General features: G+C 37.2%; 1 protein-coding gene across 1 annotated transcript in view; it reads left to right on the forward strand.

Moving 5' to 3' along the window:
• COL9A1 (collagen type IX alpha 1 chain) overlaps positions 1-21,650 on the forward strand; it is a 59,028-nt gene that overhangs the window by 13,794 nt on the left and 23,584 nt on the right. Inside the window, exons 9-22 of the mRNA XM_087774802.1 lie at positions 1,248-1,301; positions 3,024-3,056; positions 3,145-3,201; positions 3,911-3,964; positions 5,262-5,315; positions 7,696-7,749; positions 9,165-9,218; positions 9,884-9,937; positions 10,118-10,171; positions 10,289-10,342; positions 10,568-10,621; positions 11,722-11,766; positions 12,569-12,622; positions 12,728-12,781. Of these exons, the coding sequence (XP_087630928.1) occupies positions 1,248-1,301; positions 3,024-3,056; positions 3,145-3,201; positions 3,911-3,964; positions 5,262-5,315; positions 7,696-7,749; positions 9,165-9,218; positions 9,884-9,937; positions 10,118-10,171; positions 10,289-10,342; positions 10,568-10,621; positions 11,722-11,766; positions 12,569-12,622; positions 12,728-12,781 (729 nt within the window). The remainder of the gene's footprint in view (positions 1-1,247; positions 1,302-3,023; positions 3,057-3,144; positions 3,202-3,910; positions 3,965-5,261; positions 5,316-7,695; positions 7,750-9,164; positions 9,219-9,883; positions 9,938-10,117; positions 10,172-10,288; positions 10,343-10,567; positions 10,622-11,721; positions 11,767-12,568; positions 12,623-12,727; positions 12,782-21,650) is intronic.

The raw sequence follows: 21,650 nt of genomic DNA on the forward strand, positions 1-21,650 counted from the left end.
ATTTTAAGTGTGACTCCATCTACTGACCTTACTGCTAAACTGTGAACTCAGTTTCAGCACACTGTCATATTTTGACTCCATACTTTACCACTGAAATGCAAATTGAAACCAATTGTTAATTTTTTACTTGAAATCTGAAATAGCATTAAAATTTTGTTTAATGAAGCCTACTTTTTAATGCATACCTCTCCCCGTGTGTTGCACTCAGTCATATAAATGAATCTAAAAAAGACTATGAAAAACTGCTAGTTTGTTTCAGACGATGATCCGTCTAGCTCACTGTCTTGTCTGTAGCAAGAGCACTAACAGATACCTAGGGAACTGTACAGACTATTTGTAAAATGACATTTTCCTGTCATACTGTCCCACATTCTGGCAGTTGGCAGTTCAGAGACTGCCTGAATCAGAAATTGCATCTGTGCTGCCTTTTTCGAAAGCTATGTATGAGCCTATCCTCCATTAATGTAGTCAGTCCCTTTCAAAGTCCATTTATATCATGGGCCTCCACAACACATTGTGATAATGAGTCCCACAATGTAATTATACATTTTGTGGAAAAGAAATATTCCTTTTTAGTGCTTTTAAACCTGTGGCTCTATAGCTCATGCATTGTGAGAATTAGTGAATAATTCTTCTATATTCATCTTCATTTCATTTATGATTTAATAACATATCAAACATAGTATTGAAATGACAGTATTAAGTTAAAAGGTGCTGCCTGTCAGAATATTAGATTTATTTTAATTGAAAGCGTTCAGAAAAAATAACGTGCAGAGCTTCTGTGTTGTCTTTACTTCTGAAAGCACTGCACATCAAAACTTCACAAGCAGGAGAAGATTCTAACTTGGTAAATTAATCTTGGGCTCTGAAAAAGGGGATTTTTTTCCTCTCTGTGCTTCGGACATTTTTGCCAGTTACTAGGATTCTTTTAATTCAGTACTTAATTAGCAATTATGAGATAGAAGAGTGCATAGGTGATCCTGTGGTCAGATGTTTCAGCTTTCTAAAGCAGCTGAAAATTAATTGGTTTTTGTGACTCCTATTCTACAACGTGGCTCCCATTCTACTAAAAAATCAGTTTTTCCATTCGACTATGGGAGCCATGTTGTGGGTTTAGGTTTTAATTGGCTACCTAGCCTGTCCTTCTGTAGCTACTTCATTTCTCACTGCTGTTGTGTGGTATGAATATGTAACTGCTGGCTGTCATTATTATTATGAATCAACAAAATTACTTTACCATTTTTTAGGGAGATCCAGGAAAAAGAGGGCCACCAGGGCCACCAGGACCACCAGGCCCTCGAGTAAGTGATTGCCTTTAATATGTGCTAATGTCTGAATTATGTATTGTTGCTGCTTGAACAGAACTTCTCTTCAAGTCCTGCAGCTGAGTCCTACAGCTGAATACCAACTTTAGGATTTCAGCAGGCTATATTAATTCATAATGTCTAGAGGCTTGTGTTCAAAGCCTGAGACACAACTCGTTTAATCATATTAACATTTGATCTTTCATTTAGAAAGCAAGTTTCTAGTGTTTATGGTTGTAAAAGACAGTTTGAAATCCAAACTCTAAGTTCTGTCATGATGTCTTCCCATTTATGCAAATGGTCTTAAACTGTAACTTTTACAAGTTTTAAACTTCCCTGCCCATTGTAGTATTACTGTAAATGTAGTCTTTGTTGACTCTCACTAGTAGTACTTCAGCAGAGGTAGACTTTTCTCTGTTAGGAGGAGAAAAATTTAATATTTGGCTCATGAGCTGGAAATATATGCTCCCAAGTGGGTTAATTTCTAATGTCTTTCTTGCAACCAGGCCTGCTACTTGCAAGGGATATAAGAAAGTTTTACACCAGGGCTTTTCCTCTCTAGGGCAATGGTTATTTTCTTTGAGCCTCTTGGGAGGAGGGATGTGTGCCTTTGTCTTGTGGCTATTTACCTGCCCAGAGAGATAAAACTGAGTGTCTGGCAGACACATTGGAGGCTGGGTGCTGTGAGATGCAAACTGTTAGGAAATGTGTTTATGCTGTACTAATGTCTTTTTAAAAGCTGTACTGTTCCTCTGCTGGATGGACCCTAAATGCACATGCTTTATTTATGCCATGTTTCTTGGTTTCATTAAAGTTGCCAGAGAGTTGACAGAGGCATTGTAAAAAATGTGAATGGTAAAGTGGAGAAGAGTATTTAGGAAACAAGTAAAAACGAATTCTCAATAATGGTGTATGCTGCTTCTATTCATTGACAGTTTTGTCCTTTTTAGATATCTGAAGTGCCACAATCCCACTCCAGTTGGTGACATTATGGACCCTCAGCTTTTTTTAAATCCTTCTGTATAAAAGGAGACCAGCTCATTCCTTAGACTCCCCTGTGCTTCTCTCTGAAACAGTGTGCTCCCTCCCACTGGGCTTCAAAGAATACAGCTGCTGCTGTGAAATCATATTTCTCCCTGTTGTGCCTCATAAGCCTCCCGTTAGCTTCCATCAAGTATTTGATTTAATATGAAGAATGACCTTCCCCCCACTGAGTCCATCTCGTTGTACACTGATCTCTAGTTTATTGCAATTCCACTAACTGCCAGACATCTCACTTGTCTACCAATACTTGTGTTGTGGGAAGGTTATTTTCTCTGTAAAGATCTGAATCTTTTGCTGGATGGCAGTAAGTTGGAAAAGTAAAAGTTATCCTTATTACAGAAATTGTCTTGGGTTCTGTTGGAAATTCATGTGGTTTTGATGTATGTGCTCTGTTGAATAGAAAATGTTTTAGATAGCTTAAAAAACAAAAGAAATATTTTGTTTTTCAGAAAAGTTGATCTAAGGTAGAGGACAGGATTTTGCAGGTACCTGCAATCCTACAATAAAATCCTGCAGTTTAGGTGCTTTTCATGTCGGAGATCCTTTGGTTGATTGTACTTCTGATTCCAGCTTCAGATAGTAGTATTTTCTGTTTTGTCTAATGAGTGTATTGTCTAATGAGTCAGGTCTGGTTATTTCTCTTTTATTGACTTCGATTAATTTCATTTAATTTAGGGAACAATTGGCCTGCAAGATGGTGATCCATTGGTAAGACAGTTGTCCACATTTTTTTTAAAATCATTTCCGGCAACCTTATTCAACCTCTGTGGTACTAACTGTGTGGATGCTTTTCCAGTGTCCCAATGCTTGTCCACCTGGCCGCCCAGGACATGCTGGCTTAATGGGAATGAAGGTAAGGGAATCTGTTTGTTCAAGCGTTCCTTACAGAGATACTGTCTCAGAACACTAGGGAGGGTAACTGCTGGCTTGACAGCAGGGTGGTTCACTGCAGATTTCAAAAAACACTGCATCAGTGTGGATGTTTAGAGTTACTTTAACTCCTTACTCCTAAAATAACCTCTTGTTGAAATCTCTTACTTCTGCTGTAATCTTCAGGGTAAAATTTATGTGTGGTCTTGAAAGGATTAGAGTATGTGAAAGATTGCTTTATTTACTTTGCAGTCCAGTAGTCCGATGACTCCAGAAGCTAAATATTCTCTCAAATCCTTAGTCTTTTCTCCTTGTTTTTCTCTTCATGGGAGATCTGTAGCATACTAAATTGAAATGAACACTTTTTGAGTCTCATTTTATCTAAGATTTTTTAGTGTGTTTTTTGCTGATTTCTGGGAATACTGTTGGCCTGAGGAAATTGTTGTGGAGTAACCAAAGAAGAAATACTAACCCGTCTAGAAACCTGTCTTAACAACCCTGCTAGATCCAGGAGCAGATCGTTTTGAACGTGGTGCTTAATATGTGGTATTAACCGGATAGGTGAGGAAGCATTTGAATTGCAGAGGGAACAGCAAGATAGGACTGGGGAGCCTCTGTCTGTTTTGCAAAACTCTGCATTTTAATTTTTAATAATCTCTAATTATTTATTTTGGTTTTTATGTTCATTTTAGGGACAGAAAGGTTCAAAAGGAGAGTCTGGTGAACCAGGAAAACAAGGTTATAAGGTAAAAAAAAAAAGAGGAAAGACTGCTGCTGTTGTTAGCAAGCTAATAGTAGTTTAGCCTTGTCTTCAAACACAGTATTAGATTTTGTTAGGACTGTTAACTGTTTTACCAGAATGCATGAAGAGATACTACATATCATAATATGCCAGAGTAACCAAAGGCACATCTCTATTCTTCATTCACCTGTACTCTGTATTTATTATGATGCAGAAGTCAGTGCTGCCATGCTCCTCTGCTTTTTATTTTGATCATTCAATTTAATTATTATGGAACTCATGGCAAAAACTGAAGTCAAATTTATTAATTGGAAAACTTCCAAACATTTAAATGCAGAAGTATTCTGTGGATTTACCAGGTAAATTGTTTTGTGGCACAGCTGTGTAATAACAGGGACAGGGAGAATGAGAGAGAAAAATGTATTTGAGAGAGAAAAGACACAGTACAAGTTCATAGGCAAAGAAGGATTATAACCACAGTGAAGAGGCCAAGTCCGATTCAGCTTGAAGACTGAAATGTGAACTTTTTAAAGGTGTTTGATTTGAATTAACCTTGTTTAATATTGAAATATTTGTAAGAAAAGTTGAGAAGTTTTGCACTGCCTTGGTCTATGCTTCAATGCTAGGAGAAAAAAAATCAGAGAAAAATGTTTTTTTATTTAAAAAGAAAAACCCTCACGCTGCTTTCTATTCCTAAGCATATTGAAAAGAATATTAACTTATGAGAAATAGCTCCCCTATTTTTTTCCTGTTGTCTTATGCTCCAAAATCCCTCTATGCAAATTAAACTGGGAGGAGATACTGTCGCTCCACTAGCGTGCACTGTCATTGTCTGAGAGAGGTTATCATCTGACTAAATTGGGGATTGACCAGATAAGGCATTTTACCATTTTAATTTTCAAAAAATTCTGAAGTGCAGTGTGATACTGTGATGCAGAGCTACTAGCGTATCCAGTCCATTCACATATGTAACTTCATTACACTTCTAATCTAAAAGAACATGAAAACCTAAAGAGATTAACATAAAGGAAAAAAAGGAATGCCAGATTAGGAGTAAAATATCATTACTCTTCTTTATACTGGGTTTGCTTTGAAATTACCCTTTTGGCTAATAGTTGAATGGAATGTGAACCTAAATGAGTATCTGTCTATGTTCTGAGGAAGTAGTGTGACTTCATTTGGATTTCCTTCAAGCAGGACATGATGACAGAAAACAGTAAGTAGTAAATGTACCTCCTACAATAAGGGAGTAATATGCGTGGTATGGATTAGCTATAGATGTATTCCTTTTGCTTTCCCAGGGTGAAGAAGGGGACCAAGGACCCAGTGGTGAAGTGGGAGCTCAAGGCCCTCCAGTAAAGTATTTCCTCTTAAATAGTGTTACCCATTTGCTTTATTATGTTGTATCTTTTTTTCTTCTTATTGTAAGAAAACAGATACTATAAAAACGCCTCATACCTTTCTCTTTATTCTGCCATATTGTCTATGAGTGAAGGTAGATTTAAGTTCCTCCAAAAAGCTACATTATTGCATGGCACAAAGCTCTAAATATTTCTTTGGAAAGGCTTATTTTAATAAGTATTTTATGTCCTAAATTTTGTGTTGTATTAGGCTGTGCAAATAGTTTTTTTCCTGGCCTTCCTTTCCATAATTTTGATGACTCTGACTTCAGCCTTGCAAAGCTAGTGTTTATGTTTAAAACACATTTAAATGTGAAATAGAGGCTTAGCTAAGACTTGAGGATGAAGTAGCAGCCACTGAAGAACAGACTTTTTTTTTTTCCCCCCTTCAGTTTTCTGCCTTCTTGCATGCCAAGGAAGCAGCCTTGAATCACACCTATGATTTTGGAATTATTTCCTTGTCCTGCTTCACCTGACTTCTTTGTTCTGGCACATACTTCCTCAGCTTGTTTCCTTGTGAGGAGCTACTCTTACAGTTATCACAGCTGAACAGGCAATAGGAAACAGAATAAAGGGGTCATTTTAAGTTAGAGAAGTAGGCATAGACCTTAGGCATAACACATTTTATTTCTATAATTTATTTTCTGATGGGGTCTTATGTTTTTTTCCTAGGTGTGAAACTATTTCTTTAATGCTATTGGTGTCCAGATGTGATATACAGGAATTTACCTTGATGCACATGACATCCAGATCCTAAATTACAGAATTCTTTATAAACATAAGACAACATAAATCTCGGGATTAGGATTAGAGAAAGAACAGAGACTAAGTAAAAGAAAGGGTGTAATCCTTCTTATGTTTGATGCTGAAAAAAGTATCCCTGGGGCCCTGATGCAGAGAAAGTACTTGTGTAAGATGCAGCTTCTGCTGTCTTAAGGGCCAAACTCAGTTTGGTAAAGTTCCTATATCACTGTGAAATAACACAGTAGAATTAAAACCAATGAGAGATTGACTTTCCTTTCCTTTTTTTTAAAATACATTACTCATTTCACTTCACTGTTTCACGAGTTAACAACCTTACAAACAAGCTTTAAAATAATTGTTTCTTATTAAAATGTAGGATTCATAATAGGCAGAAAGTAATGTCAGATAGACCACCTATGGAAAAGAGGACAGACAGTGCTTTAGAGGCACAGATGGAGAGGCTGTAGACTCTGTTGTATTTTCTTGTTTCTTACATAAATGAATATAAGGCTCAGATCCATAGAAGGGATTAGAAATCCGGTCTCCACAGCAGCACCCGCAGTCTAGCACTTATGTAATGCGTTGACAAGAAGACTTGCCTCAGATAGCCACCTCTGGAAGAGGTGTTGCTTTTGACAGAAAGCAATGAGTACCACAGTGTGCCTACTTCCATCTCTGATATTGGAACAAGGATTAGACTGTGGGTCTCTCCCGTACTGGGCTGCTGTAGTCACTGTTGCATTATCATGCTTTTTCTCACGTTTTGGGCTGACAAAGCTTTAAATGTTCTGTACAGGATTCCATCTAGCTTTGTTAGGAGTGAGTAAAAGGGCTGCCCATCAAGAGTCTGGTTTGCCTATGCTGCATTGAAGTGCCTGTAGCTGTTTCATTAACACAGTTGTAGTGCGTTCTTGCAGGACAAATGTTATGGCTGAGGGTTTGGTCTCTCTGCAGAGAGAAGACATGTCATGTAGTTTCAGTCTCTCAGGAAGAAGAAAAAAATGAAGCCAAATTTCCCATGAGACTGTATTTTGAAAGGAAGTGATGATAGTTATGATGCCTCTTGTTGCACTGGGATGTCTGCTTAGTCTAGCCTCTCAAGTGTTCTGGGCATATAAACTTAGCACTTGTATTCTCAAAAACCTTGCCCAATTTTGTCTGCCTCTAGAGATCTATAAAGTCTGATGGTGCCTTTCTCCTGCATCTGTCCTATACCTCACTTAAGACAACTTAGCACTTTTGCAAGTCTGGCCTTCATGTGTTCCTCTCACACCGGCTGCACAGGGAGAATGCTTCAACTCTGTGGTAATCAAGAAGAGAAATTAGTGGGTTTTTCAGTCCTTAAGGCATATTTGTGATTGTAGCATTCAACCTAGTAGACTCTTTAAAAAAGTCTTAAATTAGTAAAATATCAAATTACCATATAAATTATATATTCTAATGCAGAAGTAGCTGGATTTTTCCTTCTATACTAAGAAACTAGTAAAATAAGCATAAAGAAAGCATGTAGAACTCGAGTCTTCTGTCTGAAAACTAGGACAGTTCTGATGAAAAGATTTAAGCATAATTTGAATATACTTTTCATTTTCAGGGCATCCTAGGTATCAGAGGTATAACTGGTATAATGGGACCTAAAGGTACTAAAGTGAGTATTAACCTTTCTTTCCATAAAATGGCCTGGATAAAAAAAAAGTATGCCCCTGAATGTTTTTAAAGCTTATTTAAATTTCTGCTTTTTTCCCCTGCATTTTCTCTCTCCTGCTAGCTGTATTTCCATAGCTACTGTACTTCTGGCTAGGAAGAAAGGCAGCTTGGTCGTTCTGATTAATGAAGTGCACGTACTCTTCACACCTTTCCCTCTGATCCTTGGATTTATAGTGTTTTGGCATGTGTGCAAGTATGTAGTTAGCAAGATAGCAAGTTATAGCAGGTATAAACTATGACATGTTTTATTTAAAGCTAAAATTTATTAAGTAGTCCCTCCTGTGATTTGCATCTTCCTGAAGCCTTTTGCTTCCACTGTCCCAGTTTTTATTAGAGCTTTTTATTGAGAGTTTGTTCATTCTCCATTCTTTGTATCTCTTGCATGTTTTGTGTCTTAAATTGCTTCCAGTGGGATTCATGTTTATATGAGCTCTGACTTTGCGGGGTAATTCTCCTGCTGTTCATCAAAGTGTTTTTAACTGTTGTTTCAAAACTGACTGTTACATTTCTATTCTTATGATCTTGCTAAATCTATATGCTAAAAATTTCTAGAAGGAATAAAATGTAGCGATCATGCCATTGTCTCCTTCTCCAGAAATGAAATCACAGAAAACTTATTCTGTGATCATCTATGTTCAGAAACAACATCAAATTTGTCCTGATTATGCATCTTCTCATGAGTGATCCTTCCTAACCTCTCGGACACATTTGCGAAGCTATTACTATCTTACTTTGCTTTTCTGGCCTTCTTTATATCTTTTAATTCTTCACAGTTATTTGCCAATATTTTTGTGCTGTTTTGTCCATTTGGAATATTTACTACATCTGTTTGACAAAGCAGTTCCTTATTCTCTGTAAATCTTTTTGAAAACATTTTTTTTTTCCCCTCTCCATTTAAAATTACTTTCATGGTAGCAATTGCATTGTTTCCTTGAAACATATGTGATAAAAATATCTGCGCTGCACTTGATGATAATTTCTATTCACATGTCGGTGCTATTCTATTATGTTGTGAAGGATATAGTATTGTTAAGGACGACACACACATTTTCTGAAGTAGCGTGAAAAGGTCTACTTCTTCACTGTCTGGTATGAGTTTTTGGAGAATGAACAGAACGTAATTTTTTGAATGACATTTTTCCATAGTTAAAAAATATTGGCTTTCGTAACTCCACAAAAAACCAAGATAGATTAAAAAAAAAAAAGTTTGCCAATTTTTTTTTTTTTTTAAAGTTAGAGCTATACAATACCTCAGGTGTAGAGAAGTGGCAGCTCCCAGCAAACCAGGAGGGAGCATAAGTTGTTAGTGTTTCAGCACTTCATTTTAATGTCTTGTGTTATCTACTTGTTTTGTAGGGAGCTCGTGGACTTGATGGTGAGCCTGGTCCCCAAGGTCTTCCTGGTGCACCTGTAAGTAGAGTGTATGTTAGCCAAACGCTTCCCAGGGTCTACCCAGTTAGATACGAAGACCTGAAACTTTGTGGCTGTGAATCAGAAAAGCCTCTGATTAATCCCATTCCATTGATTCCCCACAGAAGAATAAATGATATGACAGTGATGTCAAGTCCAGAATCTCTTACTGTCCCCAAGGAATTATGGGGTAGATGAGCACATCTTAGCCTCTTAGTATGTTATTGTTACTTCTTCATTCTGAGTGCTACCATGCATTAGGGTGGCTTGGAATTTTTCAGGTTTTAAACTAGAAAATATTCATTCATTAAAACAAAACCTGTACAGGGCAATTTGTGCAATTTTTAAATTCTTCCCTGCTCCCCCAGCTGGAATTTATGTTTGGAATAGCCAGTAACTGTATGGGCTGAAGAAGTAAGTAAGTGCAATATCCTTTCCTTAGACGCTCCTGGATTCCTAGGGGATGGCTTGAGCTGTCTTTTTTAAAATGTAGCTGTCAGCTGCAGTTTTAAGAAACTGCATTTTTAAATATAGTATGAGTTTAAGATGTCTGCTTTAACCAAGTGTGAATTGTACTGTTGTTGATTTACTGCAGGTTTTAGCTAATAATGCAAGTAAGTTTATTCTGGTTTTATTGCTAAAATAATATTTTTTTTTTCTTGTAGGGGGATCGAGGACAGAGAGGTCCATTGGGAGAGGCAGGTCCAAAGGGAGAAAGGGTGAGCACAGACAAATTTCAATTCGTGTTGACATGCAAACATTGGTTGCTTTTAGCGTATAAACATACAACATAATTGGTACTCTCAAAGTAATGCATATCTGAATGAGTATGTGTTGACATTCTTTGCATCTGTCATTTCAGTGTGTTTATTTTAATTTTTTAAAATTATTATTCTTAGGGCCCTCAAGGTACAAGAGGAATAAATGGTCTCCCTGGGCCTAAAGGAGAGTCTGTATGTATATTTCATTTCTTCATTTGCTTCATGTCATGCTACTTTGTCTATCAGAGTGCTTGGGTGAAATCTCTCCAACAATACATTAATTTTTTTTTTCTTTTTTTTTCTTTCAAGGGCTTACCAGGTGTCGATGGCCGGGAAGGGATCCCTGGAATGCCAGGAGCAAAAGTAAGGCACAGTTGGCATCTCTCTGAGCTTTGACAGTGCCCTAGATTTGTTCACTCATTTGTAGCTTTTTATCGTGCAGCTGCCCATGGCTTTATGCACATTATTAGGGTAATTGAATGAACTTTCCCATCCTACAGATGCAAAAGTACTCCAGCTCTGTGTTCCAGAAATAAAATTTTCCCTTTTGTTTGATTTGCATAAATTACAACTTAAAATGTTTTTCAGGGTGAACCAGGAAAACCCGGAGCTCCAGGTGATGCAGGGCTTCAGGGACTGCCAGTAAGTATGTGGTATTTTACCTTTGAAAGTTAGGCTCAGTTCAAACCACAGAAAGGCCATATATAGGTTAGCTTGATGCTGATGATGTAGTAATTTAAGTGAAAAGCTAAGCAAAAGACCCAGGAAGAGTATGTCTAATGCAAGGGGAAATTCTGCTGTGTATCCAAAACTTTTGCAAAAAGGCCTAAACCTCCTCATGGTGCTGTAGTGAGGAACTCGATCTTACAAAACGTTTGTGGCCAGTATGCAATTCTTTTAGGGTTTTTCATATCTGAGACCCTGTGGATATTATGGTGTGACCCCACAATTAGAGCTGGTATCATTGTGTTGACTAGGGCCAAACCTATTCCCAGAGTGAGCTGGAAGAGCCGACCTGCTAGTCTAACAGACCTTAGATGAACAATCATCTCCTTTTGATATTCTGCTGGCTCAGAACATCTGGAATGCATCACGCTCATACTTCTTTCTGCAGGCAGGGGGGAGTTTTTTAGTGTATCCCCTGTGGTGAAGTTATAGGGAATCAGTATTGCTTTATGAACTCTTTTAGAAGGAATCCTCGCACATTAACTGAAAACTGTGCCAATTGTGAAAAACTAAATAGAAACTTCTTTGAAACACTATGCTATAGGCGTAATTGCTGTGAGGATATAGTGAAGGAGCTGCGTTAAAACGGAACTGGAAGTAAATTTGTAATATGAAGAGAGCTCTTAAGCTTGGAAGAAAATTTGGTAAAAGCATACTTGCTGTGAGCTGTTGCACGGAAGTGAGGAGGGGATGAAATGTCTACAAAAAGTGTCTGTTAAAATCTCTACCTCCAGTCTCAGAATACTGGGATCGAGAACCTATTTCTAGTCTAAGTCAGAATAAACCACAACTCCTCACTTTTTCATGCTCCTTTTGCCAATTTATGAAGTGGGAATAATACTCCTTATCTGTTACTTTGTAAATAGAAGGAATTCAAGCTTGGTCTGTTATTGGATGAAAGTGCTTCAGTATCAAGTAAAAGGAGTAGAAATACTTTAACATGAGAAAGATGTTTTTTAACACCATTTCCAATCCCCTTAACAATAAATAGATACTGTAAATGTTATTTCTTTCAGGGTTTACCAGGCTCTCCAGGTGTGAAAGGCATTCCTGGCCCAAAGGTAAATCATCTTGAGTACTGACTTATAATACTGTATTTGTGTTTATTAAGTTCTAAAGTATTCAGTGAAATTATGTTAACTTTCCATTGTGGTCAGAGACAAGCCTTTGGCTGAAAGAATTAAATATATTCTTTTATCAACTCTAGTCGTGTGCTTTTTCATGATTCTCTTGCTACATGATGTGGTTTTGATGATTCCAGGCATTAAATAATACCTAAAAAAGGCCATTTCCTTTTAAATTTGTGGAAGTCATTGCTAGAGGAGACATGTGACATGGGTACCTCACTACAGTTTGAAATGAGGGATCTCATAATAAGAATAATATTTATAGCTGCCCTAAGTTGATTGAATCACAGAGATTGTCATCTCTACTTATGTACCACCAAATTGCAGCATCAATTCCAATTAAGTTTAAAAAAGTATTCTATGATTCAGGTTATGGAATGTTTCAGACAGTAATGTTTGAGATTAGTTTTAAGTCATTGATAAAGAAAACTACATTGAGACATGAATTTCTTCTGAAATTACATGGAATGATATTATCCTTCTGTGATTTGAGAGCAGCAATCAAGTGTATTTGGGATTTGTCAGTATGTAAACAACAAAAGAACTGAAATCTGAGTTTTGAAAAATTAGATAGAAGGAATTAGGTGAAAGTTAAATGAAAACCATAATAAAGGTAGAAGTTAAAAAATGAATACAGGCTGATTTTTTTAGACCTTATTGATTTCCTTATTTTTTATTTTAAAATGGAACAGTCAACCATTGGCTTGGCTAATATTTTTCATCTTTTGTCCAACAGGGTAATAGAGGTCCCCCTGGGGTGCCAGGTTTGATGGGAAATTCTGGTAAACCGGTAAGATCATTAATCTTATTCAAAAGATCTAGAAAAATGAGAAGTTTTGCATTGTGCAAAAAATCACTTTTCAAATTTGTTGCATTCTTCCTATTCCCAAACCAGGGTGAACAGGGGCCAGAGGGAGAAGCAGGTCCAACAGGACCCCGGGGACCACCAGTAAGTATTGAATAAATTTTAACTGAGCGTATGTAATATTGCAGTGTCTCAAGTTATGGCTACTGAAGCTAACCATGAGGTAAAAATATTATTCAGCACAAGTGCTAATTTTTAAGGTAAATACTAGGTGTTCTCTAACCCCCTTCTGTACCAGATGGATGTGCATCATCACATAGAGAAATCCAGAAGCACACATCCTATGACTGTTTCTGGCTTTGGGGACAAATTAAATTTTAAACCCTTTTTTATATTCTTCTGGTCTTTGTTTTTAAATATGCTGAGTAAAAGCCCAAACAGAGGGAATGAGGGTGGTTTGTGACAAAAAGCTGTAACCAAACTCCTGTTCTTCCACTGCAACAGTCAACTCCCACAACTGGTGTTCAAAAGCTTAAATTCACTAGCTGCCAGTAGATCATTTGCTCTTTTATTTAACTGTTTCAGCCTCTTAAAGAAGCTTGTGCTGTATATTACAAGGCTTAGCTGTACATTACAAAGTTTTGAACTTTGGACCAAGTATTCAGAACATTTTTTTTTTTTTTGCTAGTACCTTTTTCTAATGCACGTAATGTGAACAGTGAGGCAAGGTATGAAGGAAAGGTAGCTGTCTGTCCTACCTGGTAAAGAAAATGGCTAGAGACTGTCCTCACCCCCTTGGTCGACTGGCCTGGCATGGTTTGTCTTGGCATACTGGCCATTTATCATGGGTGATGGTGGGATGCTGCTCAGGCCTGTGCCTTGGCCCGTTCTCATCGGTATTATGAATGTAGCTATAGTGATGTGAAGTAAAGCATTTACTTGGGAACACTGATGTAGTTTCTTTCACTGGAGATTTTCCTTAACACTAGAAAGATTTGGAAGACTGGAGAAATCGTTGCTGGGCAGGTAGCTCGCCGCAGGAAATAAATGTGCTAAGGAAAGTGAACTGATGGCATTTGCTAAGGCTCAGGACAGTTGGACAACTGTTCCTGAGGCGTGCTTGGGGTACTAGAGTCTGCTGGGTACAGATTTCTGATTCCCTCTAGAGTGGACCTGGCATGGACTGAAGTTACATAAGGCTGATCTAATTTCCCTTTGCTGTTAATCCTCCTGTGAGGGCTGAGAGGGTCAGTGATTTGAAGAAAATTTTCATATACCAAAATTCAGTCTGACGACATTGACAAGGCTCCAGGCCCTGTAACCAATTGCTTTTGCAAGCTTCTCTCTTGCCACTGATACCCTAAGGATACTTTCCTGGAATTTTTTGAGCTTCTGCTATCATACAGTGACATAAGAGTTTTACTCATGGAGTTGTAGGGTTATCCTTACACACGGTTTAGAGAGTTACTGACAGGGATATATTTATAAGGGTATTTCATGGGTCAGGAATATCTTCTCTGAATTAACTCTTAAACATACAGCAGCAGTCAGCCAAGTAAGAGATTTCATTTTCTTCTGTGGTTTGCATTATCATGTGCTAGATGCATTAATTCATGAGCTCACGTTTATTTTAGACTGAATCTTTGTATGAGTGCTGTGTCCACAGCTGCCTATGTATGATACAAAAAGGGGATTATAGGAGCATATACTTACTAGGATGGAATACAGGTATCTTCAGCCTCCCATATACCCAGCTTGCTGGGTAAGGTTTTGTTGTTTGTGTTTAAAAGTGTTGGGTGCACTAGAAAAAGTTTTCAGCCCTGTTCTTCTTGAGCTGATATTTTGTATAATTGTAACAGCAATAAGAACTATAATTGAATCAGACAAAAGTAATTGCCCACTCTGATAATGCACTGTAATCTGCTAAACTATGCTTTTAATCCTTTCAATGTGAACATGAATTTACAAAATCAACAGTCCATAGAACAGGAGTTGACATGCAAGGTTAATTATTAGTAACCCTGTAGTCGGACAGAAATACTTAATGCAGATTAAATACAATGATTTTTCTGTTTATCACTCTAGAGACCAGCAAGACATCTGGGTATCTTGCCTGTATTTCCTCTGTCTTTACAAAGCGTGCTCATTTTGGAAAACATGTGAACATTAGAACAAAAGCATAGAAAGAAAAAATTTTGGTCAATACAAAATGGAGAAAGGAAGTAAATTATTGATAATAAAGTAAGTTAGCATGTAGAACAGTAAGCAGTAATCTACTTCTCATCTATAGTTCCTTTAAAGCTATAAAGAACCTTGAATAATTACTATGTTTATCTTCCTTCTGCTCAAGACTACAGGCAGCATGTGACTGGAATGGCTTTCTGTTTTCTTTTTGGGAATGCTGGAAAAAACATTATTTCTACACAAAAAACTGGAATAATCAGGATTTTTTGTTCAGGAAGGACACAGGGTTGGATTATTGAACCTCAGTGAGCTTTGGTCCAAGTTGAGTTTGTATTTATTTTCAGGGCAGAATAAAGAGTGCTTTCTCTTTCTTCAGCAGCATGTACATGTAGTAGATATATTTGAGCCTCAGCTTTTAGGACTCTGCCCTTACATGTCCAAGAAAAAAAAATCTGCTGGTTAAATAATTCTACACTCCATGATTTTCAAACTTCTGAAACTGGAAATTTTGAAAATAAGTTGAGAAAAGCTTTTATAATTGCTCTAAAGAGAATTTTTCTTGGGAATATTTTTGGATTTTTTTCAGATTTTGAAATTTTCGCACAACTTTAACATTTGATAGTTTTTGACCAAAGTTTTATAACCAAACACTTTCAAAGCCTAAGGATTTTATGGTTACTATTCACATGTTTTTCTTGTCTTTTTCCTTCCTATTTTGAATTATCCTCTTTAGCAGTCACCTCAGTTCTGTTCTTTCTCCTTTACCCTTTGTTCCATTTCACTCTTGGTAATAGAAGACTGAGGTAGAAGTCAAAAGGGTCTGGGCTTCTTCCTTGGAGTTGGAAAAAACCTTGATGTTTTGCAGGATATGGAGAACTTCAGTCCCTTAATGTATCGCTGCATGGCAGCAGCCTCATGAGATATCCTCTTCACTTTCCCATTTCACTTACCCCTGTTCTTCACATCACTACTGGGGAAAGACAGCGTGGCTGGTAGCTCCAGGAGGGCCAGAACAGTAGAGGAAAGGACCTCCAGTGAAGGTTTGGGGGGGATAACAAGGCTGACTCTGCTAATATGGAAAGCAGGCTGGTATCTGCACTAGAGAAAAATAACATGCCTACATTTGTATTATATTAAAAATATTGCCTGACTTTTCAGCTTTAGCTGCTTGCAAAAGACATCTTTTTGAGAGAAAATTTTCACTTCGACTAGTGTGTAGTTTTTTGAGGAGTTACACAATGGAGTGCTATTAAGCAATCATCAGTGACTCTGTGGGACAAATTAATATTTCTATGCTGTTTAGCAAATAGCCTGTAGCATCCACTGGCATAAACCATGTTGTTTCAATGTTATTTTCATTATTAAACAACTTTTGGAATGTAGTTGGAACGGTATTGTTACTAAGCAGCAGATTCAAATTTTAGCCTTTTGTGAGTCTGTAAGCAGTTTCACAGGGAAGATATTAAATGGTTGAAAACAATATAACTAGCTCTAATTAAAAATAGGCAAAAACTCATGTATTGGGAGACTCTTACCTCACTGCTGACAAATCTCCCTAGGAGAAAATTACTTTCTAAAGTACCATTTTAGTCTATCATTGCTTTTCCTTAAAAAACTTGAGTTGGCACCTGAGAAGGAAAAAAGTTTTACTTTTGTTTATTTCGTTTACTATTCATCTGTTCAGTAAAACAGAAAAACAACTGGAGCAACATGGAAATTTTGTCTTTTGTTTCTAAATCAAACATATTCTCCATTCCACCCTAATCATTTTGTCGGTTAACCTTATGTTTGCTTCATGTTATGCTAGCCAATCCAAGTAATTACCAAACTCATTTGTGATTTAAACCTTTCTAAGCCAGTCATCATGGCAGGTGGCCCAAAGGAAGCAATTCTCAAACATCAGAGTGTCATTCCTAATGAGTGGAATTTAGCCATGCTCCCTAAGCTGCTTAACCATTTTCTGTCATATTTGCTGAGATTTAGTAAGATTTAATTTTTCATATTGTGTCTGCAGAAAATACTGACCCCTGCCCCTGCTTTTTTCATCCCTTATTTTTCTTCAGCTATTTAACCTTTAAATTGCTAACACTAGATAACATGTATCCCATCCTGTGGTTTTGCAGTGAAAAGAGAGCTTGGAACATTTAAGTAACCATTTAACTTAAAGTTCAATACTTGCCTAGCAAATTGAGAAAACTCAATTTATATGCAGGCCAGCATATATATGTTGTTGAGGATTTAGGATGCAATGCACGTTTTCCTAACATTAGCAAGAGAGGTTAAGTATCTAGCTGCCTAAGATTTGATATTGTAGCCCCCTCTGAGAGACTTCTGAGGGGCCCTGGTTGCTTGGGCTGACTTGCTCTCTGGAGGTGCCTTTGTCTCTCTGCTCATTATAACGAGGGAGCCTGGAGAGTACCTTGGATTTGCTACTAAAGTGTCAGACAGCCTGAAGTTAGATGAGAATGCTGTTTTCAGCATCTTAAATTACTTTCAGCTAAATAACATTTTGAGCCTTTAAAGATATTTTTGTCTTACCTACCCTGAAATGTACCTTTGGTTACCCTAACAATTATAACTAAAATCTAGCTTTTCTATCATATTCTTTTTACATGGCTCCAACTAAAATAATGGGTAACGTTCCATAGTTGATATTGGTGTAGTGGTATTGGTAGTGTGGTAGGATGAAATGTCCTTGCCTCAGTTTATATGATATGTTTAGGTATTTGTGTGAATATTTTGTATATATAATTTCAGAGGTGTTCCACAAGTGGTGAGTCATAGTTTACATTTAAGATACAGCTAAAGGGATTAGCATTGCACAGTCTACAGCAGAGTCAAAAGAACAAAGGGATTTCCATCCTGCCAGGTACGCTTTTTATCCAGTAAATGGAAACCTCTAGATGGATGTGACTATAATTTCTGACCTTGCACAATTCTGCAGCGTGGTTTGTACAAGGTAGCGCTTTCTCCTCTCTCACTCACAGACTACATATCCCAGCCAAACCTGTTTAGTATCTCCAAGCTTCTCCAGTTCTCATACTGTCTATTTCTGACTTTCCAAACTGCATGATCAGATTCCTGTCTGCTATCTCACTCTACCCCTCCACTTCCAACAACAGCTTCCTTTGACTTTTGGGCATGCTAGACCTCTGGATGTCAGCAGATATGCCAATGTTGGCTTCTCCTAAGCAGTGTAGACAATAACCTGGGTAAAAAATGCAGTTGTTATGGAGTTAGTGTTCTAAAGCTGTCCTGGACTTCAGTTAACACTATAGATGCAGCCAGTATGAAAGGTCTCTGTCCTTTATACTTGGCCACGGTATCATCCTTGAACAGAATGGCAGCTGTTGGGCTGCTGCTTGTGCCCAAAGCATGACACAGTTAAGAGGAAGGTACATTTCATGCTACACCTATCTCTTACCATTATCTTAAGCAGTACAGTTTAATTATTACTCTGAGAAAGGTGCGAAGGTGCATTTAAAATCTCAGAGAAAGTTTGCTGTATATTTACTCTTCCAGCAAATAGTAGTTAATAATTTTGCATACTTTTTAGTACAGTACTGAAGGTCAAAGGAAGAGTCCTGTTGATGCGTCCATGCATAAATCCTTGAACTTAAATTAATTCCTCTGAGATTTTGGATGAAAAAAAATTGATAAGTTAAAGTCTCGCAAGCATATAATTGATAAATGGGTTACATTTTGCAAAAGACTTTGGAATACTAAGTTTAAAAAAGTTCATTCCAAAATATACTTAGTTTATTCTTTTATATTCTGCACAGATTTAATTCTTTATGGCACTGCTATTGAATATACTAAAATTGGTATGACATATATTATAAAAACAAAATTCTTAAGTAGAGGAGAGTTTATTACAGTATACACTGTGAATTACCTGTCAAGAGATTCTAATTAGTGTTTTGATTATCTGGGCAGCTAAGTGAGATGCAAATTACCTGGCAAATACTCTCATTCTTATTATTGTTCCACTCAATTGATCAACAGGAAATCAATAAAATGGTAAAAGAAACTGTTTTAGCATGAGAATGCATTCTGTAACTGCTTGTGGGAATTCTATAAAAGAATCAAGTCTTCAAAATTTAAGTGAGGATGAAAACTATCCCAGACAACCTAAAGGAGGGTCTGCTGTAAATCCTGTAATGTCCCCTTACGTATGTTACATTCAAAGGCTAAATATAGATCTAAGAGAACTGAGAGACAGACATTAAATATTCCTTTAAATGTATTGAGTGGTCCAGCAATCCTGCCTTGGAACAAAGGGAAGGTAGGTTTTGTTGTAACCACAGCCTAGCACATCAGCTGTGGAAGGGCTGCATCCTGGTATTGTTCAGCACTGTGGTGCTGTACTACCATTTCACATGTGCTTTGCTGTCCTTTGGGAGAATGACCCTATCCTCAGCAGTATTCACATGCTAAGCGATAGTATACTTAACAGAAATCAATTATCTATACTGTTAAAGTACTGGTGTGGTCCTGGACATGCTTTTGGTCCACACTGTCTAACATCATTGACTGAAATAATCTCTAGGCAGCGGCCAGTCTTTGGAGTACTCAGCGGCCATTTGCAGTGATAGTCTGCGTGCTGCCTCCCTTCATTGTAGGCCAGGAAGGTTTACCAGCATGGGTGCAAGCCAGTCTGTCCCAGCTCACTCTAGAGTAGCTGCTTTCCCTCTTCAAGCGTTCCACCTCTAGGGAATGTAGGAATTTTGAAGTGTGTCAAAAGTGCATAAACCATACAGATTCTGGTCCTTTTTTTGTTAAAACCAGTGCAACATGCCCACTGATTTGTGAGTGGCCTGCAACTACGGACTGTGCTATACATAGGGCTGCCGTGTAAGAAAGGTAGGCTGAGGACATGGCCAAACTGCCTGCTGTTCTGATTATTGCCTATGAGTAACTTGAAGCACAGAGGAAGGTTTCATCTGACCAAGTACAGATGTCAATGCCTGAACCAGTTGTTACAGAAACCCTCGTATAGTCTGTGGGGAAAATGTAGATGCTTCTAGGGCATGACTCGTTGATGTATTTTAACTGTTTACATGAGGACATTTCAAGATGCCTTTTTTTCTTCATCCCCTATGAAGGGAACCAAAAGTAACTAGTTCAATGTAAATCCTATCCCAGGGCCATTTCAGTCAGGTATAACTTGGGGGAAGTGTTACAGTCTTTCAAGTTATGCCATGGGCCAATGGGATTCCTGTTTGTTCTTTGGGTTACAGTTCCTCTCTTACGTTCTAAAATACAACTCCTGCAGATCTTGCAGTGGTGGCCCTTAGTTTTGAAGTGATCTGTCCTTACAGACATAATGTCAGTTTTCACAGGAAATACTATCCTTTTGTATTCCAGTCTTCTGTATACTAACCTTCTTTTTTACCACCTTAGAAAAGCATTGGTGTTTGGATAAATGCCTGTAGTGTATATTTGACAAAATAATTTTTTTGCATTTAAAATAAAACAGAAGATTTTTCTTGCATTCTGTAGGACCAGCAGAACCTTTGATGTGCTCTCAAGAGGTTTATCATATGATTTTAATTCTATGGAAGGTGACATTGCTTTTGTTTTGTAGCTGCATAGCAATCAGACATGAATGCTATGACATATACGAGGAGACGAGTTTCTAATACTGATCATAATTTTAATCCTTCTCTTTCCTGCATCAGAAATGTAGTATTATTCCAGGTCAGAGATGTAGTACAGAATTATGTGATTAAATAACAGATTTTCTAAAAGGTTAATGCATCTGCTGGATTGTAACATGAAGGTGATTTGGGGGCCTTTTTTCTTTTTTTTTTTTTTTTTGACATAAAGAAATTTCTAGAAATTATACAAAGTGCTTTAAAAGAATGGTGATTTTAACACCATAGGATATTTTGAAGGAAATAAATGGAAAAGTCTGTTTATGTTTGGTTCTCTGATCTCTCCAGGATATCTAATTATTTTTTGAATTGTAGAGTTAGTTTTCCTAAGCTTGTGTGAAAAGTTGTCATTGCATTTAGGACCTGGTGTAAAAGACCATGTCTGCCCTCTCCTTTTGTTGTTCAGTATGTCACAATATTTCACAATATTTTTCTTACTATGAAGAAAAATCTATATTTAAAATTATCCATTGTATACAGCACTAGAATGCTTAGATTTGCTTTTATCAAAAATTTTTTAAGTTATGTATAACAGGTTATCTACTTACATATCTAATAACTTCAGTTCTTGACATTTTATGATCTGAAATGCTGTATCATTCTTTTATAGCAAGTACCCCTTATGTATTCACACAGTGGAAGTAAGAAAAGTGTCTCAAGTGAGACTTAGGCTTGTGTTGGGACAGTGTTTGAATTTATCTGTACACGCATATATCTGTACAGGTGAGAGTAAATGTATAACACTTATTGAGCTGTTCTGCAAGGTTTAATCATAAGAGACAAACCCTTTTGAGAAAGGTACTTTAGTTTGAAAATTGTTTAAAATCTTTGAAGATTTGACTCAACGTCAGGCTTACTCAGACTATATATTCGAATGGCAGCATTAAGAGATGGAGTTATAACACTAAGGTGAATATGATGATCTGAATGAATAAATATATCTGAAGTGAAGATATAAAGTAAAAATCCAGTAAAAAAGCATATTTATACTTCACTATTATGAATGGGGATTTTTAAAGGTTACCCTTCCCTATAACAGTCTAGACTTTTTTTTAACCTGAATGAGTTTGTTAAGCGTGACTTCTGCACACACTGTTCACATTTGTCCATTGTTCAGGTGGGATCATGGGCTTTTACGTGTGTGGTCATGTGGGAGTTCAGTGGATGAAACA

The sequence above is a fragment of the Nipponia nippon genome, unplaced genomic scaffold (genome assembly GCF_047370975.1).
Source record: "Nipponia nippon isolate SJK-2023a ecotype South Korea unplaced genomic scaffold, ASM4737097v1 scaffold_4, whole genome shotgun sequence".
Lineage (NCBI taxonomy): Eukaryota > Metazoa > Chordata > Aves > Pelecaniformes > Threskiornithidae > Nipponia > Nipponia nippon.